The sequence below is a fragment of the Homarus americanus genome, unplaced genomic scaffold (genome assembly GCF_018991925.1).
Source record: "Homarus americanus isolate GMGI-L3 unplaced genomic scaffold, GMGI_Hamer_2.0 scaffold8226, whole genome shotgun sequence".
NCBI classification, from domain to species: Eukaryota; Metazoa; Arthropoda; class Malacostraca; order Decapoda; family Nephropidae; genus Homarus; species Homarus americanus.
Genome location: NW_024717620.1, coordinates 2,930,047 through 2,955,709, shown reverse-complemented (window position 1 = coordinate 2,955,709; position 25,663 = coordinate 2,930,047). Strand labels below are relative to the sequence as shown.

At 40.0% G+C, this 25,663-nt stretch overlaps 1 protein-coding gene across 4 annotated transcripts in view; it reads right to left on the bottom strand.

The window, feature by feature from the left end:
* LOC121858949 (band 7 protein AGAP004871-like) overlaps positions 1 to 25,663 on the bottom strand; it is a gene marked incomplete at its 5' end in the record, with an annotated part of 79,729 nt that overhangs the window by 4,026 nt on the left and 50,040 nt on the right. For 2 of the 4 annotated variants that reach the window (XM_042355606.1, XM_042355607.1), the window contains 2 exon segments: positions 3,563 to 3,669; positions 19,341 to 19,506. In XM_042355606.1, the coding sequence (XP_042211540.1) occupies positions 3,568 to 3,669; positions 19,341 to 19,506 (268 nt within the window). 4 annotated transcript variants of the gene reach the window in all.

The following is a 25,663-nucleotide window of genomic DNA, read 5'->3' as shown; positions in this document are numbered from 1 at the left end:
TCTCTAGTACAGTCAGCCCTGCCTTTGGTGTCTTTCCCTTAATCATACATGACCTCTTCATTCTTCTCGTCAGCCTTAGGCCACGGCCGCACTGAGAGCGGGTAGGCAGGAGTGGGGGCAGGCGGGAGTGGGGGCAGGCGGGAGCGGGGGCAGGCTGGCGCGTTTGAATGGCCGCGCTAGAAGCGGGAAATCACCGCGGTTGGAGGGAGTTGTCATGGCAACGTCCATTTTTCTACACTACTCGCGCGTGGGTTCAAGCGAGAAAAGTCATCTACTGACTCTTCCTGCCTGGACCCGCGCGGGAACGCACTGATGCCCGCTGCCAGTGGGGTTATGTCTATGGGTTACAATGCTGCAAAGTCTTCCGCTCTTCATTACCATTCTTTCAAGATTCTCACCAGTTTCCTTATAGCCTCCATGTATTCCTTTGTGCTCACATGCCCTTCTCTACTCCTCATATCCATACACCTCTTCAACTCCTTTGCTATCGCTTTAATTTACCAATGTCCACCTTGTCTGTCATTTCTTTAATTCTTTCATCTATTTCACCCTGAACCTTCCACTCACTAATAATCTTATTTCTACAAAGTGAGAATGAAAGAGTTTGAGTGATATTTCTCTGTTGGACATGACTGTCCTGTACTCACTATAAAATTATCTTTATCTTTTAATCTCATCAGTACAGTATTCATCCAACCCTTCCTCTACCTCAACTCTCCTCTGCCCTGCACACAAGACCAAGACCTCCAGGATCCTGTCACTGATTAATCTTTCACTCACTCTTTTTATTACTCTGATTGCATTCACACATCACCTATACTGAATTGCAGAATATGGGGTTAATAGCTCTATGATATGATTATCTTATTACACACAATCAACTTACTACAGTATATGCATAACAAAAACCATTTTATATTTAAGTCACATATGCATCCCAACAGTACTGTACAGTTCTATCCTCGCAAATCTGACATAACCTAACCCATACTATATAAGGTAGAGTTTACTTTGGATAGTAAGATTAAAGTATGCTGCCTTCAGGGTTACACACACCTAGAGCCTTCATCCACTTACATTAGGAAGAGCAAAAACAAGAGCACAGTACAGTATCAGATTATAGGGAAAATTGTTTGATTAAGTCTTAAAATGCAACTGATGTTCTTGCTGAATAAGGATAACATCTTGTTTACAATGCATTACCATTAATTTCATAACATTTAGGCCACATTTGGTTATTTTCATCTCGGACATCTTTTACCAGTGAAACATAACCAAACTGTACTTAAGTTAAATAATGTTAGGCCAGTTCAAAGTAAGTTGAGGTTAGTTATGATGCTATTGATTTACACTTTGTACAGGTGTTATAATCGACCATTATACTGTACACGCCACTGAAACATCCAAGAAAAAATACAGTACAGTACAGTACTATTAAAATTCTGGTTATTTTACCAATACTGTAACTATTCAGTAATAGATTGTACTGTCAGGGTATGTTTTTTTTCTTGTATACAGTAAACCCCCGCTTTACGCGGTTTCACTTTACGCGTTTCCACGTTTACGCGGTACCCTGCCGAAACCGGAATGCTCACTTTCCGCGATGTGTGTACCCTTTTACGTGGAGAGCGGCGCGAGCAGGGTGAGCACAAGGTCACCCAGCCATCAAAACATTACCAAGTTCTTCACCCGCCACCCACCACAGCCGGCCCAAGTCAGTGATCGTGATAATTATAGTGAGGATATGGACTTATATGGACTTTGAGGGGTTTGACAAAGAGGCCCCGCAAGCCTCTGTGGTGGATAGTGATACAATTGATACAAGTGATACAGGCGAGGGCCAATAATTATTGCCTCGGAACCAACCCCCCATCCCCGTGTGGCCAGCCATCTTTTCTACTAATGTAAGTGTTAAAAAACCTAATATTATTGATATTTCTCTTAATTATTAATTGTGTGTGCATACCATCATAAAATTAAGAAGTTATTTTTACTACAACGTAGGTATTGTGTCTGAAAAAGTAGAGTTTGGGGGTCGGCCCGGTCTCTATTTCAATTAATCCCATATGTTATGTTGCTCACTTTACGCGTTTCTCACTTTACGCGGGCCGCCGTGGGTTCAATTGACCGCGTAAAGTGAGGGTTCACTGTACAGTATTATGATAAAAATGTTTACCCTTGGTGTTACACGCTTATTTTACTTGTGCAGTACTAATAATTCTTAACTAAAAGCCACCTTATTTAATATGGTTAAAGTGATATGAATATATCATGTTTGGTTATGTCAGGTTAGTTAGAATAACACATACTGGTGGTACATATGTGGCTATTGTGAGCATCAGTTATGTCTGTTGACACAGGTAAATTTCAATACTGTATTAAAAAAAAGATTAATATTAGTGAAGTCTATGTAGGTTACTGAGCAGTCTTGTCTCTTTAAGATACAATACAGTACAGACTACACACACACACTTTAACACAATACACAACACAGAATATTAACATCAAGTACAACACAACACAACACAACATGCAGAATTAGCAGATACGGAAACAACTCACAGAAAAAAACACAATAAAAAAAACTGAGATGTGTGCAGGCCAGTGAAAGTGAGATATAGGTCTTGATGTGTTGTACAAAGTAGCTTTTATCAGATTCAGTTTTGCAAAATAGAGCAGAAGCAAAGAGATAAACAAAGTATCCAAATTTGGTTACAAACAGTTTATTAAGTATGTGATTGTTTTAATTATGACCAACAACACAATGTAAGGGTCACCTGACAGGCTTCTCACAGATGATAATTCATTAGTCTGAGAAGTCTCCACCAATGAACTGTCATCTTTAAATGCCTTCACTGATTACCTCTTATGAAAGAAAGGGATTGTGTCATCGTTAAGTGGTATTAATGATAAATACAATGCAGCTTTGTAGAACTGTACAAAATATATCATACAGCAATACCCCTATTAACTAGTAGGGAAGCTAAGCATGTGGACAACTAATAAGGACAAAATAACTACAACAATTTTGTCGGTAGATAAATTTTTAAACACATCACTTACAAATCAACTACACACAATAATGACTTCTTTTCTGTTTCAATATATAAGACATCCAGTAATATCAATTTCCAATATTATTGTATTTCCTAACATAAAGTGATCTAAAACATTGACTATTATGCTGATCATCAAACTGTCCTAGTACGTAATGAAAACTTGTTCTTCAGTATATAAGAGACTGGAAGTATTATGATGGATGAGACAATACTGTACTACATCAAGGTTAGCCATTCCCCTGTTAACTAATACAAGGATTATCTTGGTATTACTGTATTATAATTTAGTCAAGTTCTGCAATACTCATCTAATTTGGGGCCCATACCCAAATCACCACTCAAAACTCTTTAAGAAAATTTTATTTTTGTAAGGATTTTTATTCAGTGCCACATAGCCACACCTCACCTTCGTCTTAGGTTGCAAAGCTTTGAATAATTGCATCTGAACCAAAAAAATAAATAAAAAATAATACAAATAGTATTCTTATTTATCTCCGACCCACCTTTCCTACTTTGAAACAAGATTGTTGATTAAGTCAATTGGAAGAGGGAAAATGATGGTCGAGTTCTTCTCTGCCGATATTTGACTGAGCGTTTGCAAGTAGCGTAGCTGGAATAATATCGTATAGCTGGGTTAGTTTTATCTAGCTATCTACCACTACTGAAGCAACTCTGGAATGTTAGAGCAAGTCTGGAAAAGTTAGTACAAATCTTGACTGTTAGTAAGCAAACATTCCCGCCTCATGCTCAGTATCTCAGTACTGTACCATGAACTTCCTTCTACAACTGTAAATATTACTAAACGATTGTGGTGGTTATCAGCCCACAGGATATAATATATACTGTACCGCTATATTTACATGCTACATATTCACGTTATCAAGTCCTATTTTACTACCATATATATATATAATGTATGTGTGTGTGTGTCCCCTTCAAATTTCATATAATTCTCAAACTTAATATCGTATTTCAACACAACCTCTTCATTTTGCGTCATGTATCGAACATCATTAGCTCTCTGAAATGCATAAGCATATTCTTGATAAAAGCTTCCCACTTCTTTTAAGTCGAGTCATTTTAATGTGTACATCAACTACACAATCAAATATACACTCTCCTACCCTCATGATAACAACGGAACTTATTTACCTCACAACTGAGATTTACTCCTTGGTAATATAATAAAAGCTTGTGATCTTGTATAAAAATTTGTTTTATTGATATTGTAGTAGTGAGAGGCAGAGCATGCATTATTATCTGAAAATTATATTTAGCTAAAGTGTCAATCAAAAGTGCTGAATATTTATAAGTGCTGGTGCTGATGTGCTTTCCCTATAGCTATAAATGATAAATAAAATATAAACCATCCATACAAGGACATCAACATCATTGAGAATCATGAGAACTGAGTTTAATAACATACAACAAAAGGTTTTAGTAATGTCACGCAGAGGTTAAAACACCACCAACAACTGGCTCAACAAGAGGGATGTCAACGACTCGGGTCACTTTTTAATTTTGGGAATTCATCATCTGCATTGTGATCACAGTGAAATGCCATCATTAACATGCAACGTAATGGTAGAAATAATGTATACCAGAAGCTCTTTGTTCCATATCTAAAGTGAGTCTTAATTCTCACTGTAAATTGGATTCTCAATTACCTGAAATTCTATTAGTTACAATACATTGTGACATAATTTTTAGTGCATTTAGTATACAGTACTTGAGTGAAAACTTCAAGTACAGTATATAAACAAGCTGCTTTGATGAAGCAACAATCCTCCATTGTAAATAGGGGAGAGTTATTTACTTATCAACTGAAAATAAAAATTAACTGTAAGCATAAAATAATACTTTCTCAAATGCTGATTGGGTTATATATGTGTACCAGTTAATTTTTAGTGCATACACCTTAAGAAATATTACAATCACAGAGATATAATTTAACTTATACTAATTGTATTTGCAAAATTATATTAGCACGATAAATGCACGAGTGATTAGACTTATTTCAGTTATGGCTATGATATATATCTCACATCACCAAGATTACTACAGTACCCATGTTTACTATAACTAAAGAACTGAGTGTACTGTATATGCAGTATTTCTAGGGATGGTTTAACATCTACAAACACCTTGAGAGTAATCAATGAGTAGCAAGAAGAATAGCAAGTGCTTCTCATACTCCTGACTTTATGCTACACTATCAATTACTAATTTTTCCTATCTTCCATCATGATGAACTGACTGACTGAAGGTTGAAGATGTTACAGCACCACCCCCCCAAGAGGACCTGTTAACTGTACACTGAATGGTCCCTCAGATTGTTCTGGCAGATACCTTCCAAATCACAAAAGGCAATTGCTATGTTATTCAGCATCTATTCTCTTATACAACCAAGAGGCTGTGTCTTTACTATATTACGGGTAAGTTGGAGTAAATTTCAGACCCCAAGTATGTAAATCACACACAAAATTCCTGCCGACTCTCCTGTCGTTCAACAAACCCCAAGATTCAGACTCATAGACCTAAAGCAGTAGACACCGATGCATTATTCTGTCCATAAATGCTTCGGATTTACGAGTCTGAATCTTGGGATTTGTGGTTCAGGAGGAGAGGCGGCAGGACTTTTGTGGGTGACTGTGCAGTACTGTAAATAATAAGAATGTGACACCAATTTGTGTAACTCACAAGGACACTAAAGATATTCATCCTTCATCTACATCAACAATATTTTGCTTCATCTGAGAACTTCACTTTGCATCAACAGTACTGTACAAGGTCTCAGGGTGTAACAATCTCTTCCAAGTATAAATAACTTTTCCTGGAACATGTAAAACATTCACTACAGATCTCTACATGTTCGTTTGGCCTGTTTGTACAGTATAAGATCCACAAAATGTCCTTATATACAGGTACATGCTTCATGGATATAATCATTTTAGGACCAGGGAGAGACTATGACTCATGCTGACAACATCTATCACCATGGATGGAGAAAGTAAGTAAATGAGATGGTGAGTCTGTACTTTCAATATTTAACTGTCATTAGGGCTATTCCAAACTCCTATGGAACCTTATTTAACTTTAATAGCTTTCTTGACTATAAAACCATAAAGTATGTAAGAAAACATCTTGTAACCTCCCTTAATACAGTATACTGAAAGGGCTGAGTAAAGGCAAATCCTGGTCATCTCAGGATGTACAGTCCCCCCCCCAAAGTCCCATTATCCGACGTGATTCAAGGCTTTTCGAGCAATTTTACTCGACCTGTTTCTGAAATCTTGGTACAGTAGTTCTACATCCGCGACCTTTGAGCATGAATGAGTGTACAGTTGTACCCCGCTTAACGCGGTTTCACTTCACGCGATTTCTCATATACGCGGTGCCTCGCCAGAACCGAACTTTCACTTAACGCGGTTCATCTACTCAAATACGCGGGAAGCGGCATGGGCACGATGCGCACAAGGTCGCCCAGTCATCAAAACATTACCAAGTTCTTCACCCGCCACCCACCACAGCCGGCCCAAGTCAGTGATAGTGATAATTATAGTGAGGATATGGACTTATATGGACTTTGAGGGGTTTGACAAAGAGGCCCTGCAAGCCTCTGTGGTGGATAGTGATACAATTGATACAAGTGATACAGGTGAGGGCCAATAATCTGCCCTCTGCCTCGGAACCAACCCCCCATCCCCGTGTGCCCAGCCATCTTTTCTACTAATGTAAGTGTTAAAAAACCTAATATTATTGATATTTCTCATAATTATTAATTGTGTGTGCATACCATCATAAAGTTAAGATAATATTTTTACTACAACATAGTTGTGTATCGTCAAAAAGTGGAGTTTGGGGGTCGGGCCAGTCTCTATTGGAATTAATCCCATATGTTCTGTTGTTCACTTAACGCGGTACCCTGTGGGTTCAATTGACCGCGTTAAGCGGGGTACAACTGTATACGTTTTCGAACGTTGTGAATCCTCTGAGGTTTGAGATCCTAACATATCACTTGACTTGGAGTGCCAGTTATCAACGGGATTTTACATTGAATGGAGCGAGGAATTATCGGAGGGATGTAAAAGGTGTTACCACTGCCCTTCACAATGAAGATATACATAACACTGAGATAGCACGGTGAACTGGGGTGAGCAAATCCACAGTATTATTATGGGTTAGGCGCCATGAAACAACTGGTGCCACATTGAAACTTACAACCACAAATGTCTTACTATAGGTGGACAGGAGTTCTCTTGCCTGTAAGTCCCTTGATTTGAAACCTTATTTTGGTGTTAAACCAATGCAATTTACATATCATTAACATGGCAGATACCTTGTACATTGTATATTGCTGTAGCTGTTAACTCTAATATCAAGTACTATTTGCTTAGTCACTCTTCATAAATCAGACATATCGTGAAAAAAATGAGGTGGCAGATTAAACCTCAGTATGAATGAAACTCCATTAGTACAGCGACGTAATGGTGAGGAAGCTAAGACAAGGGCAGGAGGATAAGCCCTGCCCCCTCAGGATCCCACTAGTGAGTAAGGGTAAGAAATAAGAAGTTATTCAGCATGCAAAAAACTTAGCAAGGAGCGATATATTTCAAGGTATATTCATAAAACCAGATAGCACGGCAATGTAGAGGGAACAGCACAAAAAACTCCTGGAGCCCTTGAAGCAGAGAAGGGAGGAGTCGTTGAGGAATGGGGAAGGATGTAGATGGGCTGTTTACTGGGGGAAGGTAGTGGAGGCAAGTGCACCAGTTCAGAGCTAGGGGACAGCGGGACCTTCATTTGCTCTACTTCCCACCCAGGAGGAGGAGAGCACTATGTAAACAATGTCACCTCTGACCACACCACACAAACCACAAGGGACACAGTAAACGAGGCAGCTGCAGAGAATGGAGGGGGGCCGAAGTCAATACCAAGACCAGAGACATTACCGAGGACAATTTCCGGCTTGAAAGTCATGTAACTGTACAGTAAACCTTCGAAGATCCGGACCTGGTAAATCTAGACAAAAAATTTGGGGGTTCTGGGCTAAGAAGCCTCCCTAAGAAGCATTCCCAAAAAAGGGTAAAGGTAGGTGAGGCTAAAAGTTTTTATCTTATAAAATGTCACAGACTAAACTTAGCAGAATATAACTTGCATTGCTGGAATCCTTGTAAGATAGCAAATAATTTGAGTATAGACATCACATAGTTTGCAAAAGAGCTAAAAATTTTAGTACAGTAATATGTTGCTCAAAATTATGGCTATTTTCACAGGGAAAAGTCTGTATAACTAACCCCAGCAGTCAGAATAATGTGTACTGCATTTTTGGTGTTTTTTATATCATTATTTATCGCTTTTATACATTTAGTACATTCACCAGAAGAATGAGACAATAGGCTTTTTCGGACAGGTAGTCCCCCCTTTAGTCCGGACCTTCGAGGGTTCACTGTACACTAATATTGACACGTTCCTTGACAGGAGAGCGGAGTTTGAAATACTACTGAAGGTACAATCAGCATAAATTATTCTGCACTCCTGGGTGTGATGGCTCTCGCAACGAACACTGCGAGACTGACGCTGGTAAGGTTGGTACCTCTGATTGTGTGATTCATTGTAAAACTAATTCCTTATATCATGTGTAGTAACCACAGAGAAATTATTAGGAATACTGTACATATAAAACCCATAGCACTAAAACCAGATAATGTCACAGCATTATATACTATACCGAAGGGAATACGTTTAATCACCCACATACTGTAGGAATGGCAGGCACTCTAGAAACTGAGGTGCTGTACAGGAATTTCGCATACTATGAGATACAACAAAATCGTGTAAATCTCATGATTATAACCACAATATGAGAAAGTGATGAGAAGTGGCCTAATACAAGACCTCAGTCAGAGAGAAAAAAATAATATTTGTAACGTAGGAAAATTATACAATATTAGGCATAGGTAACTGAGCTACCGAAAAGATGTGAGTCAAGAAACGAGCTATATCTCTTTAATATGTCACAATATATGATAAGAATAGGGGGTTGACCTGGGGTAACTGGTAGTAAAATTCACAAAGCAAAAACATTGTCAGTGTTATTTAACACAGTGTAGCAAAGAATTTCACCAGAGAAAGTGTGATCATTTAAAAGAATGTAATGATTCTGCTAGAAACGGAGCTGTTTCCATCTGCAAAGGGCAGACCATCAGAGCAAACAGCAGGAGTTGTAATAGGCCGGACTCCTATAATATCTATGTTAGTCATTATGAAGAACTCGGAGAGAACATGTGCAGCAATCACAGCTCTTCATGGAGAGGCCCTGAGCAATGGTGCGATTGCTAGGTGGCTCGGTGTTTCCAAGCACACCGTAGCCTTATGGATAAAGTGCCACGACGATACAGGACAGACCCTGCATCAGCTTGGAGCCGGGCGGCCTCGCTGCACAATGCCTGCGCAGGATAGAGCAATAGCAGCTATCATTCTAAACAGACATTTTACCACTGCCCCCAGCACCCGAAAGGAACTTGGATTGGCCTGCACACCACAGAAGATCAGAAACAGACATCACAGCCATGACCTCCATGCCCATATACCAACAAAGAAGACACACCTGACTGAGGTAGACATGGAAAGGCACCTGAAGTATGAGTTAGAGTATGCAGAAAAGCCAACTTGTTTCTGGGAAGACGTTGTGTATTGCGACGAGAAGACGTTCAGCACGGATGAGAGGACTACTACCAGAGTTTGGCGCAGACGCAACGAACGGTAACAATCTCTCTCCCCCCCCCCCTCACACTCTTTCTCACTGTATTAGAAATATCTACCACTTAGTTATAGGTTCAGGTAGTTAATTGGAGATATGAAGGAGATACTGTATTAATGACTGAATGGAACCTTTATGTCACACATCTGTAGTCGACAGTATTTAGGAAATTCAAGGTAATGTCACGCATGTGGAATCGTCTACCACATAGTCAATACCAGGATGGCAACACATAATTATGCTCTCTCATCAGTCCCGTTTATGCATTTTCCCAGTTATGAAGCCAGACATGAGGTTGAAACCCAGAGAAGTGGCAGAGTCAATGCTGGTGTATTCGGATGGATTCACGCAAGCGGTGTAGGGGAGCTGGCATTTTTACATTTCATAAATATAGTTATATGATGCTCACCGATCTATTCATATCTTGTAACACATTGTGCATACACACACACTGAAACACCTTATGGTAAATACTATCTACAGAGTAACTGGCAACTCAGGAAGCCAGGGCTACCAACATCCGCTTTGACTCATGAGTGTTTTCAGAATTCTTGGTCTGGTGTGTCATACTGTAGGAACTCGTAAAGGTGCAGAATAATATTTTGCCGACAGGTACATCAACCTGTCGTAGTAGGAGTTGTAGAACTGTTGTACAAAAACAGGAGAATCGAACTGGAGGAATAGGAGTAGTTCAATACAGATGGATATAACTTTATTTAAGAACCTTTCCCAAGAAACTTGCAAGAGGGGTGTGGTTATCTAAGCTAGGCAAGATCTTAGAGCCAGCCAGGTGAGGGTGCGGGGAGAGGATGTTTTCGAAGAATCAAAGTGGTATAAAATTAAACTGAAGGGGAGAGACTTACTCATTGTTGGATGTATCTACAGATCCCCAAACTGTAGCGCATTAAACCAGAGGAACTTAAGAGCCTTAATTGACAATGTAACGGTGCTAAACCCTAGCCACCTCTTTGTCATGGGGGCCTTTAACTATGGTGACATCGACTGGAGAAATGAATCCACACCAAACGACATAAATAATCCAGCTACTCCCTTCGTAGAAACACCGGTGCATGCCCAGTACTTGCCAACAGTGAGTAACAGAGACGTGACAGACCGCCCAAGCGGCTAACGAGCCGATCAGTGGTGAAGAAGATAAAAGAAAAGAAAATGTGAAAGATCCAACTCACTGGCTCAGCCATGTTAATATTGTTATTATTATCCACTCTGCATCTGTGTTTTTCTGGCTAAATAAACTCTTTCAATTCAATTCAATTCAAGTGTTTTGTTCATTTATCATCATGTTACATCATGAATGACTCATTGTATGTGGTTAAAACCATCTGATTTCATCAATATATGTTCTTGTGTCACATATTTGGGCTTCAAAAAATTTCCGTAGAAACGTATCTCAAACTTCATAATGGCAGTGAATGGGAGAAATGGTTTTGCTTTACAAAATTATTTTCTAGCACAGAACCCTTCCATCACCTGGGGGATGTCTGTACTATGTTATCACCTGCCATAAGCTATCCCATTTAGCTGAGAAGACACAACAGTGGGTCACACTTATACAGTACTGTGGTTATTCACAAATATTTCCAATAAATTCACAACAAATTGCCTAACTATGACATCGAATATGTTGCCAGATCTGTCAGGATATTAACCCCTTCACTACAGGGATGCCAATTTCTATACAGGTATTTTATTTGGCTACTGCCAACAATTTTATTCAGCAGAGAAGAACCTATGCTCAAGGTCCCAAGACCTACACTATCACCACCAAAACATCATCTCCCTCAACTGGTTTGTTCATAATTTCAATTATTTCAGATGCTGTAGTTAGAAAATATACATCTGTTGTAGGATTAAAGTACTGTACAGTAATTATATTGCATCCCAGACCACAAACCAAAAGTAAAAAGTGAAAGTGGGTCCCATAGGCATGACTGCCTGTTAAGGACAGTGTGGATACAACACACTACTGTATGTGTATATTAAGCTTTCGGTAAACAAGGAGGCAGCACGGCCGGTACTGCACGTTCACTTCCCCAAGTTGTAAACTTAGGTGCCCATTTACGGCTGGGTGAACTGGTGATGAAACCACCGACACCTGTAACTGGAGGCAAACTCTGTATCCACTCGACTATTACTCACCGTAAAAAAAATTTTGCACCAAAATATTTTATTTAACTGTTAAGAAGCTTAAGCATGGTTGGCTGTATCCCAAGATGATCAGCAATTTAATGTCATCAACTAATCTGTTTAGTTTCCATGATGCTAAATTTTATGGGAAGAGATACAGCAACTTAAGACCCCACAACTGATATCAAGACAAGGTGGAGGCATTAAACAAATTATATTCCTCAGTGTTAACAAGAGAAGATAAGAACAATCTTCCTGCATTTGAAGAAAGACGGTTTGACACAGTGCTGACACACATTATGTTCTCAGAAGAGGGTATAAGAAATAAATTATCAAAGTTAAAGATTCATAAGACCCCTGGCTCTGACATGGTGCATCCCAGAGTGCTAAGAGAGTTGTGCAACGAACTTGCCGAGCCCCTTAAGATCCGGTTTGGTAGATGCCTGGACAAGCAAAAGGCCCCCAATGAATAGAAAATGGCTTAATGCGAGTCCTATATTTAAATAGGGCGATTGCCACTCCACGAATAATTATAGACCAGTGAGCCTGACCAGCATAGTTTGCAAAGTACAGGTACTAGAGAGCATCGTTAGAGATGTCCTGATGGAACATCTACTATGGAACAACCTTGTAAAGGACTGCCACCATGGTTTTATGCTGAGATGTTCCTGCTTGACAGAATTACTCAAGGTGCTGGATGTTTGGACTACAACAATACATATCTGGATTTTGCCAAGGCTTTCGACAGTGTACTCCACGAAAGACTGAAAATTATCCTGGAAGGGTACTGGATTCGATGAAGTGTCCTAGCATGGATCGGAGACTTTCTTCATGACCGCAAGCAGTGTGTGTTGATTAATGGCACAAAATCGTCATGTGTACCCGTGACAAGCAGGATACCACAGGGCATTGTACTGGGTGCGTTGTTTTTGGTTTCATAAATGACATGCCAGAAGCTGTACACTTCTCCATACAAATGTTTGTGGATGATGCCAAGTTAATCAAGGAAATTAAGAACCAAACAGACTATGAAGAGCTACAGAAAGATTTCTGCCAGCTTCAAGAGTGTTTTTTGTTTTTTTGTTTGTTTTTACGGGCATTAGCCCACCCGGGCACAGGTCATTTTTAATGACCCACATCAAGGCCTGGGGGGCAAAAATATACTAAAATAATAATAATAATAATAATAATTCTTCTTCTTGTTCTTCTTCTTCTGATGATGATGATGATGATGATAATAATAGTAATAAACTTAATAAAAATATATAAAAATAAATAACAATTAGTGTATAATAAAAGAAAATAATAATACTGTACTGTACAGTAATAATAATAATACTAATACTAATAATAATAATAATAATAATAATAATAATAATAATAATAATAATAATAATAATAATAATAATAATAATAATAATGGCTGTTAATATTCAATGTCACAAAATGTAAGCGGATGCACTTAAGTTGTACCAACAGTATAGAGGAGTATCACATGTCCCAATGGGAAGAAGAAACGGCAGTAACAGAGACCAAGTGTGTAAAGGACCTGGGTGTATATGTTGACAATGAACTGAAGTTCTTGGGCCATTGTGAGATGTTGAATCAAGCACCTAATGCTCTTCAAGAGTGAGGCTTCCCCGTTTGGTCCCAGAGAGACATTCAGTAAATTAAAAATGTCCAAAGGAGGGCCACCATACTGTTGCTTGCACTACGGCACCTCAGTTATCCATAGAGATTAAAATTTCTGAAACTGCCTGGCTTACATTATAGGAAGGCAAGGGGTAACTTAACTGAAATTTATAAACATCTCAGAGGGCACTATTCAGTCGAGTGTCCATACCTGCAGCTGGTGGACATCCTCCCCATAAAGGGTCACACTACTGTCACAGCTAAGGGTTAATAAAGCCACAAGTCCAGAAAATTGTGAGGGCAAACTTTTTCAGAGTGAGGGTTGTAAAATCTTGGAACAATCTTCCAGTGTGTGTTGTCATAGCACCAAGTGTGAGCTCCTTCTAGACCATGCTTGACCAGCACTGGCGCAGGTACAGATACATTCAAGAGTCAGTACATGCCCAGTACTTGCCATCAATGCATGATTGATCCGCCCAAGCGGCTAACGAGCCGATCAGTGGCGAAGAGAATAAAATGTAAAATACTGTAGTAAAGTACAGCAAGGGGATTTGTTTAAATTATGATTTATGTTTCATGGAGCCCAGCAGTGGCACATTTACACTGCCTGAGAGTATTGTCATCTTGTCCCAGTAACCTCAACTGTTGCTTCTCTTACATATGTGTGACATCAAAGATGCCCATGTCAACACACAACTTGATTAACTCACAAGGTTTCTTCCCAGCTCTGGCATGGAAACATTTTGACTTTCAAGTACAGTACAGTATGTTGTCGTGGTAAACTTCAGGTCTCATTCACACTTTGTCCTCACGAAATCACATAATTTTCCCCTTAAATAACTCATACCTCTCCTAACCCAACATTCATCTCAAAAGTGTAGCTGTGCACTTTTTTTCCTTGCATGCATAAATTGCATTTTTTATTAATCTTTTATCTTTTCCTGATGTAATGGAAGAGCCCTTTATGAGAGCAGTATATGCTTGATATGGGAACTCTAAGACATATTTTAGGGAGTTACTCCAGAAGAACTATAATTCAGTACAGTATACACTTCACTGTTACAGAGAGCTCCAACATTTGCCACTTTCACTTAAACTGGCATAAAGGAGCAGCAAAACAGCAATGAAATGGACAGACAGCCATTCACTTGCCAGCAAAGATGGAAAGAGGGTCAACCATTAAAGTCCACCACTTCTGATGGCAAGGTACAACAAGGATACCAGGCTTGCTAGATGTGTCCTAACACTAGTCCCATAAGGTATATATTCAACACTGTCCTGTCAAAGATCTTCACAGTTCAATCTACAAACCTTAAGAGATAAACAGCCACATTCATATTAAGGTACAGATACATGACTAAAAAAAATTCCATGACTGTGAAAAATTATTATGTCCTTTTGTACTGTGCTTGTATCTACATAAGACCTCCCTAAGTCGGACTATGGTCTAGGGGTCTGCCATCACTCGCCCTACACCTCAGAGTCAGAATTAGTGGTAACCCCCCCCCCCAATCTGCCACCTCACATCCTTGATTCTGACCGTGATTAAACCAAGAAATAAATGCTAGTTTTAAGTGTAACTGCAAAGATAAATGTAAGTGAAACTAAATAGTATAAGTGAGACTACAGTAAAGTAAAGCTTAAGCAGCCCTCCTTTGTCCTCCAACTCAAGATTCATCTGCTACAGTGTAAGTAGTGTACACTGTAAATAAGTATTGTTAGCTTTAATATTGTTTTTGAATGAGATCTTTCAACAAAATGGAGGTCAAAATTACCTGGAGGTGGGGTCTACATAAGTCAGACAAGCCCGAGCCCCATATAGTCCAACTTGAGGAGGTCTTACTAACAATAACTTGTGCTAAGAGAAAGTACTGATAAGGTGTGTATGTTATTATCAAATTTCCTTCATTTCCAGACCACATTGTGAATAAATTAAAAAATTAAGCAGTGATTTATTGAATCAACTACAATGTGGGAGATTTAAATATTTTAGTATTAACTGCATAGCGAGTTACTTTTATGGAGAATATGAGGATCATAATTATGTTATATATGGAGCTGAGGTACTTGTTTATAGAAGATCTTAACTGTTTAATGATTAAACTGCCAAATAAATGTATCCACCATCATGTAAGGTAAGTTTTACTCATACCTTCTTCTGACTACAAATTCATAACACAGTTACACACTGCTTTACCGAGGTAAATCATTATCTTTTTGGAGGAAAATATGGAGGTTACCAAAGTATATTAGAGTGTAAAGAATACAGGAGATCAATACAGTATGGTGATATCCCCGTTAGCCGGAACAATTGGTGTAGAGCACTTCCGGGAATGAGAGATTTCCAGGTAACGAGACGACTCTCTCAGAGCCGGAAAAAAGCTCCCCATCCCCAGAATTTTCCGAAAAGTTCCGGGTAACAAAAAATTGTTTTTGAAATTTCCAGAAAATGCGCCCGATTTTCATCTCTCAAACCCGGAAAAAAGCTCCCCATCCCCAGAATTTTACGGGTATCGGGAAAATTTTATCGGAATTTTCAGGAAAATGTGCCCCTCGGAAAACGGCTTTGGGAATGATTTTCCGAGAAAATTTAAATTCCGGCTATTGAAGAATTCCGGGTTTGAGGGATTCCGGCTAACGGAGATGTTACTGCTGTATTAGTATTTTAACTTTCAAAAATATTTGCGAGCAGGAGGTAACCCCTCCCCTGTTACACCCATCCATCTTTGATGATTGCACTACACCATGAAAGATTTCCTCATCAAATAAAACCCTGGACCTGCCAAAACTATTGAATGATTTAAGTGTCAGTTGAGTAAGAGCAATTGCCTTTGTGTGCTTGCAGAGACTTGCCTGAATGCCTCAGAAGGAGACCTGAATGGAGGCTGACCTCCCCAAGGGTCCAGCTCCCTACATTGGGTCAGTAACATCTTCACCGATGAATCACTACTTCCTTGAAAATTCATATTTGCTATTCCCCTTTTCTCATCTTAGTAAAATAAACCATTTACTATGAAAGGGTAACAGTATCTAAAACTCAGATATACATTAGTGAACAATACAACTTTGGAAAGGTTGTTATAAGCTTAAGTAATTGAGATGGTCATGCAGTAAGACGTTATATCTATTTCAGTTATGTGTCTTATGATTAAAGGTATATTAGGGGTAACTTCTACATTATTAACACTAAAGTACAGCATAAATATCCTGGGAATAATTATCACTTTGGAAGGCAACATTTACTGCACTGACATATTACTATAATCAAAGTAATTTAAGCCCTAGTCTATGCACAGCTGAACAATACAGGAGTTACTGTTGAGAAGAAACTGCTACACAAAATGGATAATGTTAAGCAAGTAACTACAATGGCAATGTTGTCATGGTGATTGTTCTCGGTCAATGTAAAGATTATAAGATTAGTGGTCAAAGGTTTACTGGTGCTTGGGGTCAGCATTATCAGTGGTACAGCACAGTAGTAATAAAATAAAGGATGTGGTGGTGATGTTTCCGGTTAATGGTAAATACTATAGCTTTGTTTTATGAGGTGAAGCTGTGGTTATTCGTTTGGTGTCACAGTATTTCAAAGATTACTCATGAAAGTAGTTGTGGTGATAGTTGTTTGTGTTGGAAATAACATCTGTGGTTATGATGTTTTAGGGAATGGGTGGTTCTAAGAATAATAAACAGCCCAGCAGTGTTGGTAGAATAGCTGTGGGAGGGTTAGAAAGCTGCACAACAGGTATATAGGTGAATAATAAGGGTGAGCAAAGCAATGATAGCAGTGTTGGTAATAACAATGATGATTGAAGAGGCAGTAGTAAGAGTGATGACTACGTTACTTAAAACAGTAAGTGTACAAAGACAGTAGTAATAGTTTGTTATGACAGTTAAGGGTACAGAGGAAGTGGTGATGCGACAGGTAATTGTGGTGCCGGTCGGAGAAAAATGTGGAGAATTGAACAGATCAAAATCACTGTTGCGGTATCAGTGACCGTGGTTGTCGTACAGTCATTTTAATGATGGTGAAAGTCACTGTGATGATTGAGGCAGTGCTGGAGGTAGTCATATAAATGATACTGACAGTGATTAGAGTGGTAACAGCTGTGGTTACTGTACTCAAAAGATCTGTATCTCAAATATATACAAAATATTATACTGTATAGTTTATTGTGTAACATATGATAAAAAAAAGCATGACCATCTATACGATAAGAGTCAACTCAGGTGTCACTGGCAGACAGAAATAGGAACAACAAGTGAATATGGACACTGACTCTACAGGAACACCTGTTTTAGTGACAATACAAACACCGACCATCATTACACAAAACAAAGACTGAAATTGAAAGAGCAGATGAACCAACATCCTACAGATACATTATTTATAACCATTATGGATTACAGTAATGCTTTACCATTGTCTACAGTACAGTATATGAAAATTTATTACTGTTAACTTATTTTTATTATGAATCTAAAAATTATTACTGTACAGTGTATATATATATATATATATATATATATATATATATATATATATATATATATATATATATATATATATATATATATATATATATATATATATATATATATATATATATATATATATATATATATATATATATATATATATATATATATATATATATATACAGTAGTGTATAAGAAATGCAGAACTCCCCCAAAACATGTGACTAATGGCTTTTACTGTACAGGTACTGTAAATGCAACTGACTCAGGTAACCTGAGGGAGCAGACCTTGTGGAAACAGGTACAGTAGGATTGGTAGATGTTAGTACAGTACTGTATGACAGAAAGAAGAACTTTAAGTAGGTATCAGCCAAGCACCTAGACAAGTGCCTGGTCCTTCTGAAACCTTGCAACAGTAATGGTAAAATGGTATAGTGAGAATCTCATCTGTAAACTTTAACTTTAATGAAGTCTTCAGTGTTTATACTATGCTGTTTTAAGTGACTGTTTGTTTATACTATACAGTACTATGCTGATATAAGAGAAGGTTATCATTCAGATCACTTCATCAGTACGATTATAGTAAATGCCTCTCCATTAAAGCTGGGATGACCTATGAATGTTTCCAGTCATGTGTTGCAGCCACAGGGCAAGTTGATTGGTAATTAGGGATGGAAGTAGAGCAATCCTGGGTTCCCTGTTCAATGTACAGTATGTATACAACATGTGCCATTTTGAAATGGAGCATGACTACATGGACATAAGAGACAGCAAGGGTGGGGTGGGCATGTTAATGTGGAGAGCCTGGGAATGCTAGATAGCTTGGGTATAATGCTGCATGTGTCCCAAATACTGGGAAGCAAAATGGCAAACCATTCACTAAGTCTGATATTGTTAATATAAATAACATGATTTCCCACCTATTGGAAGGCCCATATTTTGAAACATCCTTTTGTATAGAACAAAAAACATAGACTACCTCTTGGCATGGAAACAAGTGAAGTTGGCTGACAACCAATTGGTTGACCAGCTCAACATGGATCAGAAGGATTCTGTGTTGAAGTAGATCACACTATTTAGTGATATGAGAGGAAACCATTCCTCTTCATCCATTAAATAAATTTGATTACAAGTTCCCTCTTGTTCTGTTAGGGTATAGGATCTTCAGATGACTGAAATGCTTACCAGTAAGTCAAATTCAGAGTGGTGTTTCATGATATGGGCCAAAGGTTGTTAGTGAAAGGCTACAGAAGAGGTTGGCTCACCTGCAGGGCGGCTGGAGACTCGTTGATAACATCCGCAGCCTCTTTGAGGGCTCTAGAGGCACGCTGTTCACCCTCTGCAGCGATCACCTTGGCTCGAGCTTCTCGTGCAGCCTCGGCTTCTGCAGCCATAGCACGTTGCAGTTGCACTGGCAGTCGGACATCCTTGCTGTAAAAACACAGGAATTATAATACATGATAATACTTTATCAGGGCAACAAGTTATATGAACTCAAATACAAGGAAATTCTAAGTAAAGGTGGCAAGATTACAAGGTACAGTGTAATATGTTACAAGATATTACTGTACTGTACAAAGCTAGTGCAGTAGGATTCATAATACAGTACTGTACTGCATAATGGTTACAAGCCAAGATTCAAGGGCAAGAATGTGAGTTACAAGCTAAGAAAAGAACAAGACAAAATTGCCACAATGTTTACGGAGTCAGTGCAAGATGCCAGGCCATGAACGGCACTCTGATCATCCGCCACCACAGCTTGGAAGGCTTGTGTGGATTTTTGGAAAACATTAAAAGATGTACCTGTAGTAAGTTAATTATCTGCAGAAACTGACACATATACCAGAGTAATGACAGTGGCAGGGCCTCAAGGGTCAAGCACAGTACAGCACACATGCCAGATGTTTGGTTCTATACCAAATATATTGGCTGTTGTTGTTGTACTAAGAAGAAAAACTTTTGAAAAAGATGATGGGTGCCTTGATGATGAACAGAAATAAAGTCACAGGAAAAAAAAATATCATATTTCATGTAAATACCACTGACAGTATTAGAATAGGCAGCTTTGGATTGAGCTACATTAGGTTATGTTAGCTTGGGTTATGTTAGCTTGGGTTATGTTAGATTGGGTTGGGTTAGGTTTTGAATGTTTTCTTTGGTCATATTATAATAAAATGTCTTTTCTGTGTTACTTTTTTTCCTGTGAATTTTTTTTTTCAACGACTTTTTGTCCTGTTGCCCAGGTCACTCAGCCACCCAAAGAAAAGTATTCATAGAAGAAAACTTATTTCTTACCACACGAAAAATCTAATTAAGTAGAGTAATATCACTCTTCCTATTCAGGCTTTTGTCCCAATTTTTTCTTTTTCTCAAGAAATACACAACTGATGTTGGTTTGTGTGATACTGGTGCCATTTTAGTTTAAGTAAGCATCAGGATGTATCACTATCATCAACAGAAACAATAAAGAGCAGCAACTTTACTAAATTTCTCTATAGACATTATAAAAACCCGTCTCATTGTTGACTGTCATATTGTATAAATGTGGGTTAATTACAAATGTCTTGTATAACTCCATCACCCACGGTAACTTTCCATGGGCAATGACATGTCCTGCAGTGATCATGTGGTCCATTCACTGAACACCTGATCGGTAACTTTCCACTGGAGGGTGCGTCTGTAAAGAAGCTGTCTAAGCTTTCTTCAGAGCCGCTCCTCCCTCAGTGTTATTTAACACTCACGAGAGAAGGACGTCGAACTAAGCTTCACAGATAAGCTCCGTACCTTCCTCTCAGAGTCTTCACTCGACCCTCACGAGAAACAGACGTGTTGATAACCAAGCTTCTCAGACATGCTTGCTGTCTAGATCTAACATCCAGAGCTAAATTGAGATAGTTACGGTGATATCCTTTTTGAAAGTGTACTAAGAAACTCTTCATAATAAACAAACAAAAGGAACCTATTGGATTTCACTACAGAAAATCCATCAATCTTTTATCTATATTTTAGTTCGTCTAGAATATAAGGTAACGACTTGTAGTGGACGTCTCCCCTACAACTGCGTAGCCGCATTCCACCTGCTACGTCTTCCCTAGCAACCAAACGAGCGGCCCAGGGGGGGGGGGGACGTCACCAGATGCCACAGTATCCTAGCAACCAGCCACCAGTTGCTACCGTTCCCTAGCAACGGAGTCAAAAGACCGGCGACTTCCCACGGTCTACTTCCGGCGGCTGTGTATATAAGCTCTGTCTCTCCATTAAGATTCATTCTGGCCTCTCTTCTTGAACACGCAACACCTCCTCCTCCGCCGCTGCCTGGCGGCCCTCGCTCCCGCCGGCGAGCATGGCGACCCACCAGACTGTCTACCATATAACTTGTATTATATAAGAAAACCACCACCTTAGAGTTTCCATCCATCCTGAGTGCTAGACAACATAATATCACGAAACCCTACAGACTTCTCAAGTGGCTGTTACGAGTGTGATCACCCAGGAAGGTTACTTTTACTTACTTTTATCCTCTTCACCACTGATTGGCTCGTTAACTGCTTGGGCGATCGGTCACGTTTCTGATTACTTTTCCTTTTCTTCTATCCTCTTCACCAAATGATCGGCTCATTAGCCGCTTGGGTGATCGGTCATGTCTCTGTTACGCACTGTTGGCAAGTACTGGGCATGCACCGGCTCCTGAATGTACCTGAACCTGCTCCAGTGTTGGTCAAGTCTTGTCTTGAAAGATCTCACACTCGGTGCCGTCACAACTCTTTCTGGTAGATTGTTCCAAGAGTTCACAACTCTCACTCCAAAAAAGTTTGCCCTCACAGTTTTCTGGACTTGCGGCTTCTTCAATCTTGAGCTGTGACCCCTTGTGGGGCGAGTGTCCGCCAGCTCCAAGACAGGACACTCGACTGAGTATTGCTCCTTGAGATGCTTATACACCTCAATTAGGTCATCCCTTGCCCGTCTGTAGTATAAGCTAGGCAAGTTCAGGCGCTCCAATCTCTCAGGGTAGCTGAGGTGCCGAAGTGCAGGCACCAGACTGGTGGCCCTCCTTTTAACATTTTCAACCAACTGACAGTCCCTAGCGTATCTCGGGGACCAGACGGGGTGACAGTACTGTACTCCAGATGGGGAAGCACTTCACTCTTGAAGACCGTCTAGATATCTGAACGACCTTCTTATAAGACCCAATAATTTATTTGCCTGGTTTACCTTCTTCTCGCAATGGCCCGAGAACTTCAGCTCATTGTCAACATACACACCTAGGTCCTTCTCACATTCAGTCTCAAATAGTGCAGTTTCTTCATCCCGTTAGGACATATGATACGCCTCCTTACCGTTGGTATGCCCCAGGTGCATCCTCTTACACTTCATGACATTGAATCTCAGCAGCCATTTCTTCGACTATTCTTAGAGCCCATAGAGGTCCTTCTGCAGCTCTTCACAGTCCGCTTGGTTCTTGATTTCCCGAAATAACTTGGCGTCATCGGCAAACATTTGTATGGAGGAGTGTGCAACGTCAGGCATGTCATTTATGAAACAAACAAACAACAGCGGGCCCAATACACTGCCCTGTGGTACCCAGCTTGTGACAGGTACGGTATGATGATTTCGTGCCATTGATCACCACACACTGCTTGCGGTCAGGTAGAAAGTCTTCTATCCATGCTAGGACATTTCCCCAAATTCCGTATCCTTCCAGTTTGATTTTCAGCCTTTCGTTGGTTATACTGTCGAAAGCCTTGGCAAAATCTAGGTAAATATTGTCGATATTACCACCCCGTTCCAGAAAATGGGTCCAAATATCCAATACCTTGAGCAATTGTGTTAAACAGGAGCGCCCCGGCGTAAAACCGTGTTGGCAATCCTTTGCAAGGATGTTTCGAAGTAGATGTTTCATCGTGGCATCTCTGATAATACTCTCAAGTACTTTACATATTATGCTGGTCAGGCTCACTGGTCTATAGTTGTTCGTGGAGTGACGATCACCCTTCTTGAAGATAGGACTCACAAAAGCCATTTTCCATTCACTGGGGACCTTTTGTTCATCCAGGCATTTACAAAACAGGATCTTCAGGGGCTCGGCAAGCTCGTTGCACAACTCTCTTAGCACTTTAGGATGCACCATGTCAGGACCGGGTCTCTTATGGACCTTTAGGTTTGACAGTTTATTTCTAATACCCTCTTCTGTGAACACATGTGGGTCAGTGCTGTGTCGAACCGTCTGTCCTCAAACGCAGGAAGGTTAATCGCATCCCATCTTGTGAACACCGAGGAAAAGAAGCTGTTCAATGCCTAAGCTTTATCCTGGTCAGAATCTGCGTAACTACCATCTTCAAGCCTCAGGTCTGATACTCCTACTCGCGTTTTTAATTTCGACTTTGCATAGCGGTAAGACGCCTTTGGGTTTGACTTGACCTCGCTTGCAACCAGCCTCTGGAACTCCTTTTCAGCCCTTCTACATTCTACTTTTGCTTGATTTCTGGCTCTTGCATACATCATCCTGTCCTGCTCATCATTTGACCCAACCCACGTCTTGAATTTCTGGGTTTTCTTGTGCCTTAATGAGTCAGGCCAGTGGATACCGCTCATCTCTTCCCTCATCCCATCCCATTGTAATTTCCCTTGTAATATTTGCACCTTGGCCTGGCCTTATCTTGAACTAAGTAACAGTTAAATCTGAATGACAACACTATATGGTGACTGGTGCCAACTGGGGCAAGGTGTTCCAGTTTGGCCACCATACCCCGGTCCGACTAATTACCCAAATGTACCCAAATGTACCCAAATGTAGCCGCAATGAAGTCAAATGATGGTCGTACAAGCGTAATTCGGGCTGTGCTTCTCGATTATTATTTGGTGTCATAAAGTAAAAAAAAATTGGTAAACTTAATTTAATCTGAGTTGGGTTAGGTTAGATTAGATTAGGTTAGGTTAGGTACATGCACTTGATCTATTAATTCAGATTAAATTAAGTTTACCAATTTTTTGTGACTTCGTGACACCAAATACTAGTCGAGGTTAGGTTAGGTTAGGTTAGGTTAGATACATGCACTTGATCTATTAACTCAGATTAAATTAAGTTTACCAATTTTTTGTGACTTTGTGACACCAAATACTAGTCGAGAAGTGATTAGCAGTCTGATTTATTCATCTAGGACCATTATTTTACTTCATTCCGGCTATATTTGGGTACATTTGGGTAATTAGTCGGACCCCCATACCCTCCTCGTTTGTTATGATGAGGTTGTAGTGGACGTCTCCCCTACAACTGCGTATCCGCATTCCAATGCGACAGTATCCTAGCAACCAAACGAGCGGCCCAGGGGGGGGCGTCACCAGATGCCACAGTATCCTAGCAACCAGCCACCTACTACGTCTTCCCTAGCAACGGAGTCGAGAAACCGGCGAGTTCCCACGGGTTTACTTCCGGCTGCTGTGTATATAAACTCTGTCTCTCCATTAAGATTCATTCTGGTCTCGGTTCCTGAACACGCAACACCTCCTCCTCCTCCGCCCTGCCCTGGCCTCGCTTCTCCTCCGCCTGCCTGGCGGTCCTCGGCTCCCGCCCGGCGAGCAGCGACCCACCAGCTGTCCTTCTCTGAGCGTCTCCACCAACCAGCTCTCTGATTCTGCCCTCGGTTCCTGAACACACCAACACCTCCTCCAAGCAAGTTCCTCGCTGTCCAGCTCTCATTCAACCTGGAGGCCAGCAACAGGCAACATCTCCTCTAACGAAGCTCCTGCACATCTACCTCCTTCAACACGCTACTCACCGAACGTGTCTACTGAGCAGCTCCTCACCACACGGCATCTCCAGCACCAGACTGTCTTTCATATAATTTATATTATATAAGAAAACCACCACCTAGAGTTTCCATCCATCCTGAGTGCTAGACAACATAATATCACGAAACCCTACAAGGTCTAATGGCTCGGGTGTTTGCTCCCCTCTGTAATGTGTCGGGTCTAACATGTTGGAACAGAAAATTATCTCTCAGAGTTTCTACAAAAAGAGTAGCAGGGTTATTCAAGTCATTTGGGGTGAACTCGTTTCTCCAGTCGATGTCACCATAGTTAAAGTCCCCCATGATAAGGAGGTGGCTAGGGGTGAGCATCGCCGCGTTGTCTATTAAGGTCAGGTTATATTAGGTCAAGTGCATTGTCTTATCACTTTTATTAATTCCTATCATTCAAAGAACATCTGTGCAAAATATCTACCAAAGGTGTGGTTTCAGATATGGTTTCAATAAAGCTATTGTTCAATTCAATTTCAATTGCTTATTCCTTGATAGAAGCGGGATCCTTGTGCTGTCACTAAGTACCCTGTAGCTATTGTTCTTTAATATCTTTACACGAGTATATCCTGTGAGTTGTTCACAGTATGGGGATAATATACCAGTATGTGTGGTTTCGACATAGGTATAGTGTGGCTTCTTCTATTGGTGAGAGACAGGGTTTTAGTCCTTTGGTCAACTTTACTTACTTTTTATTTTCATCCTCTTCCCCACGGCCTGCTAGCACGTCTCCATTACACACTGTTGGCAAGTACTGGCTCCATAATGTTCTCTTGCCAGTGTTGGTCAAG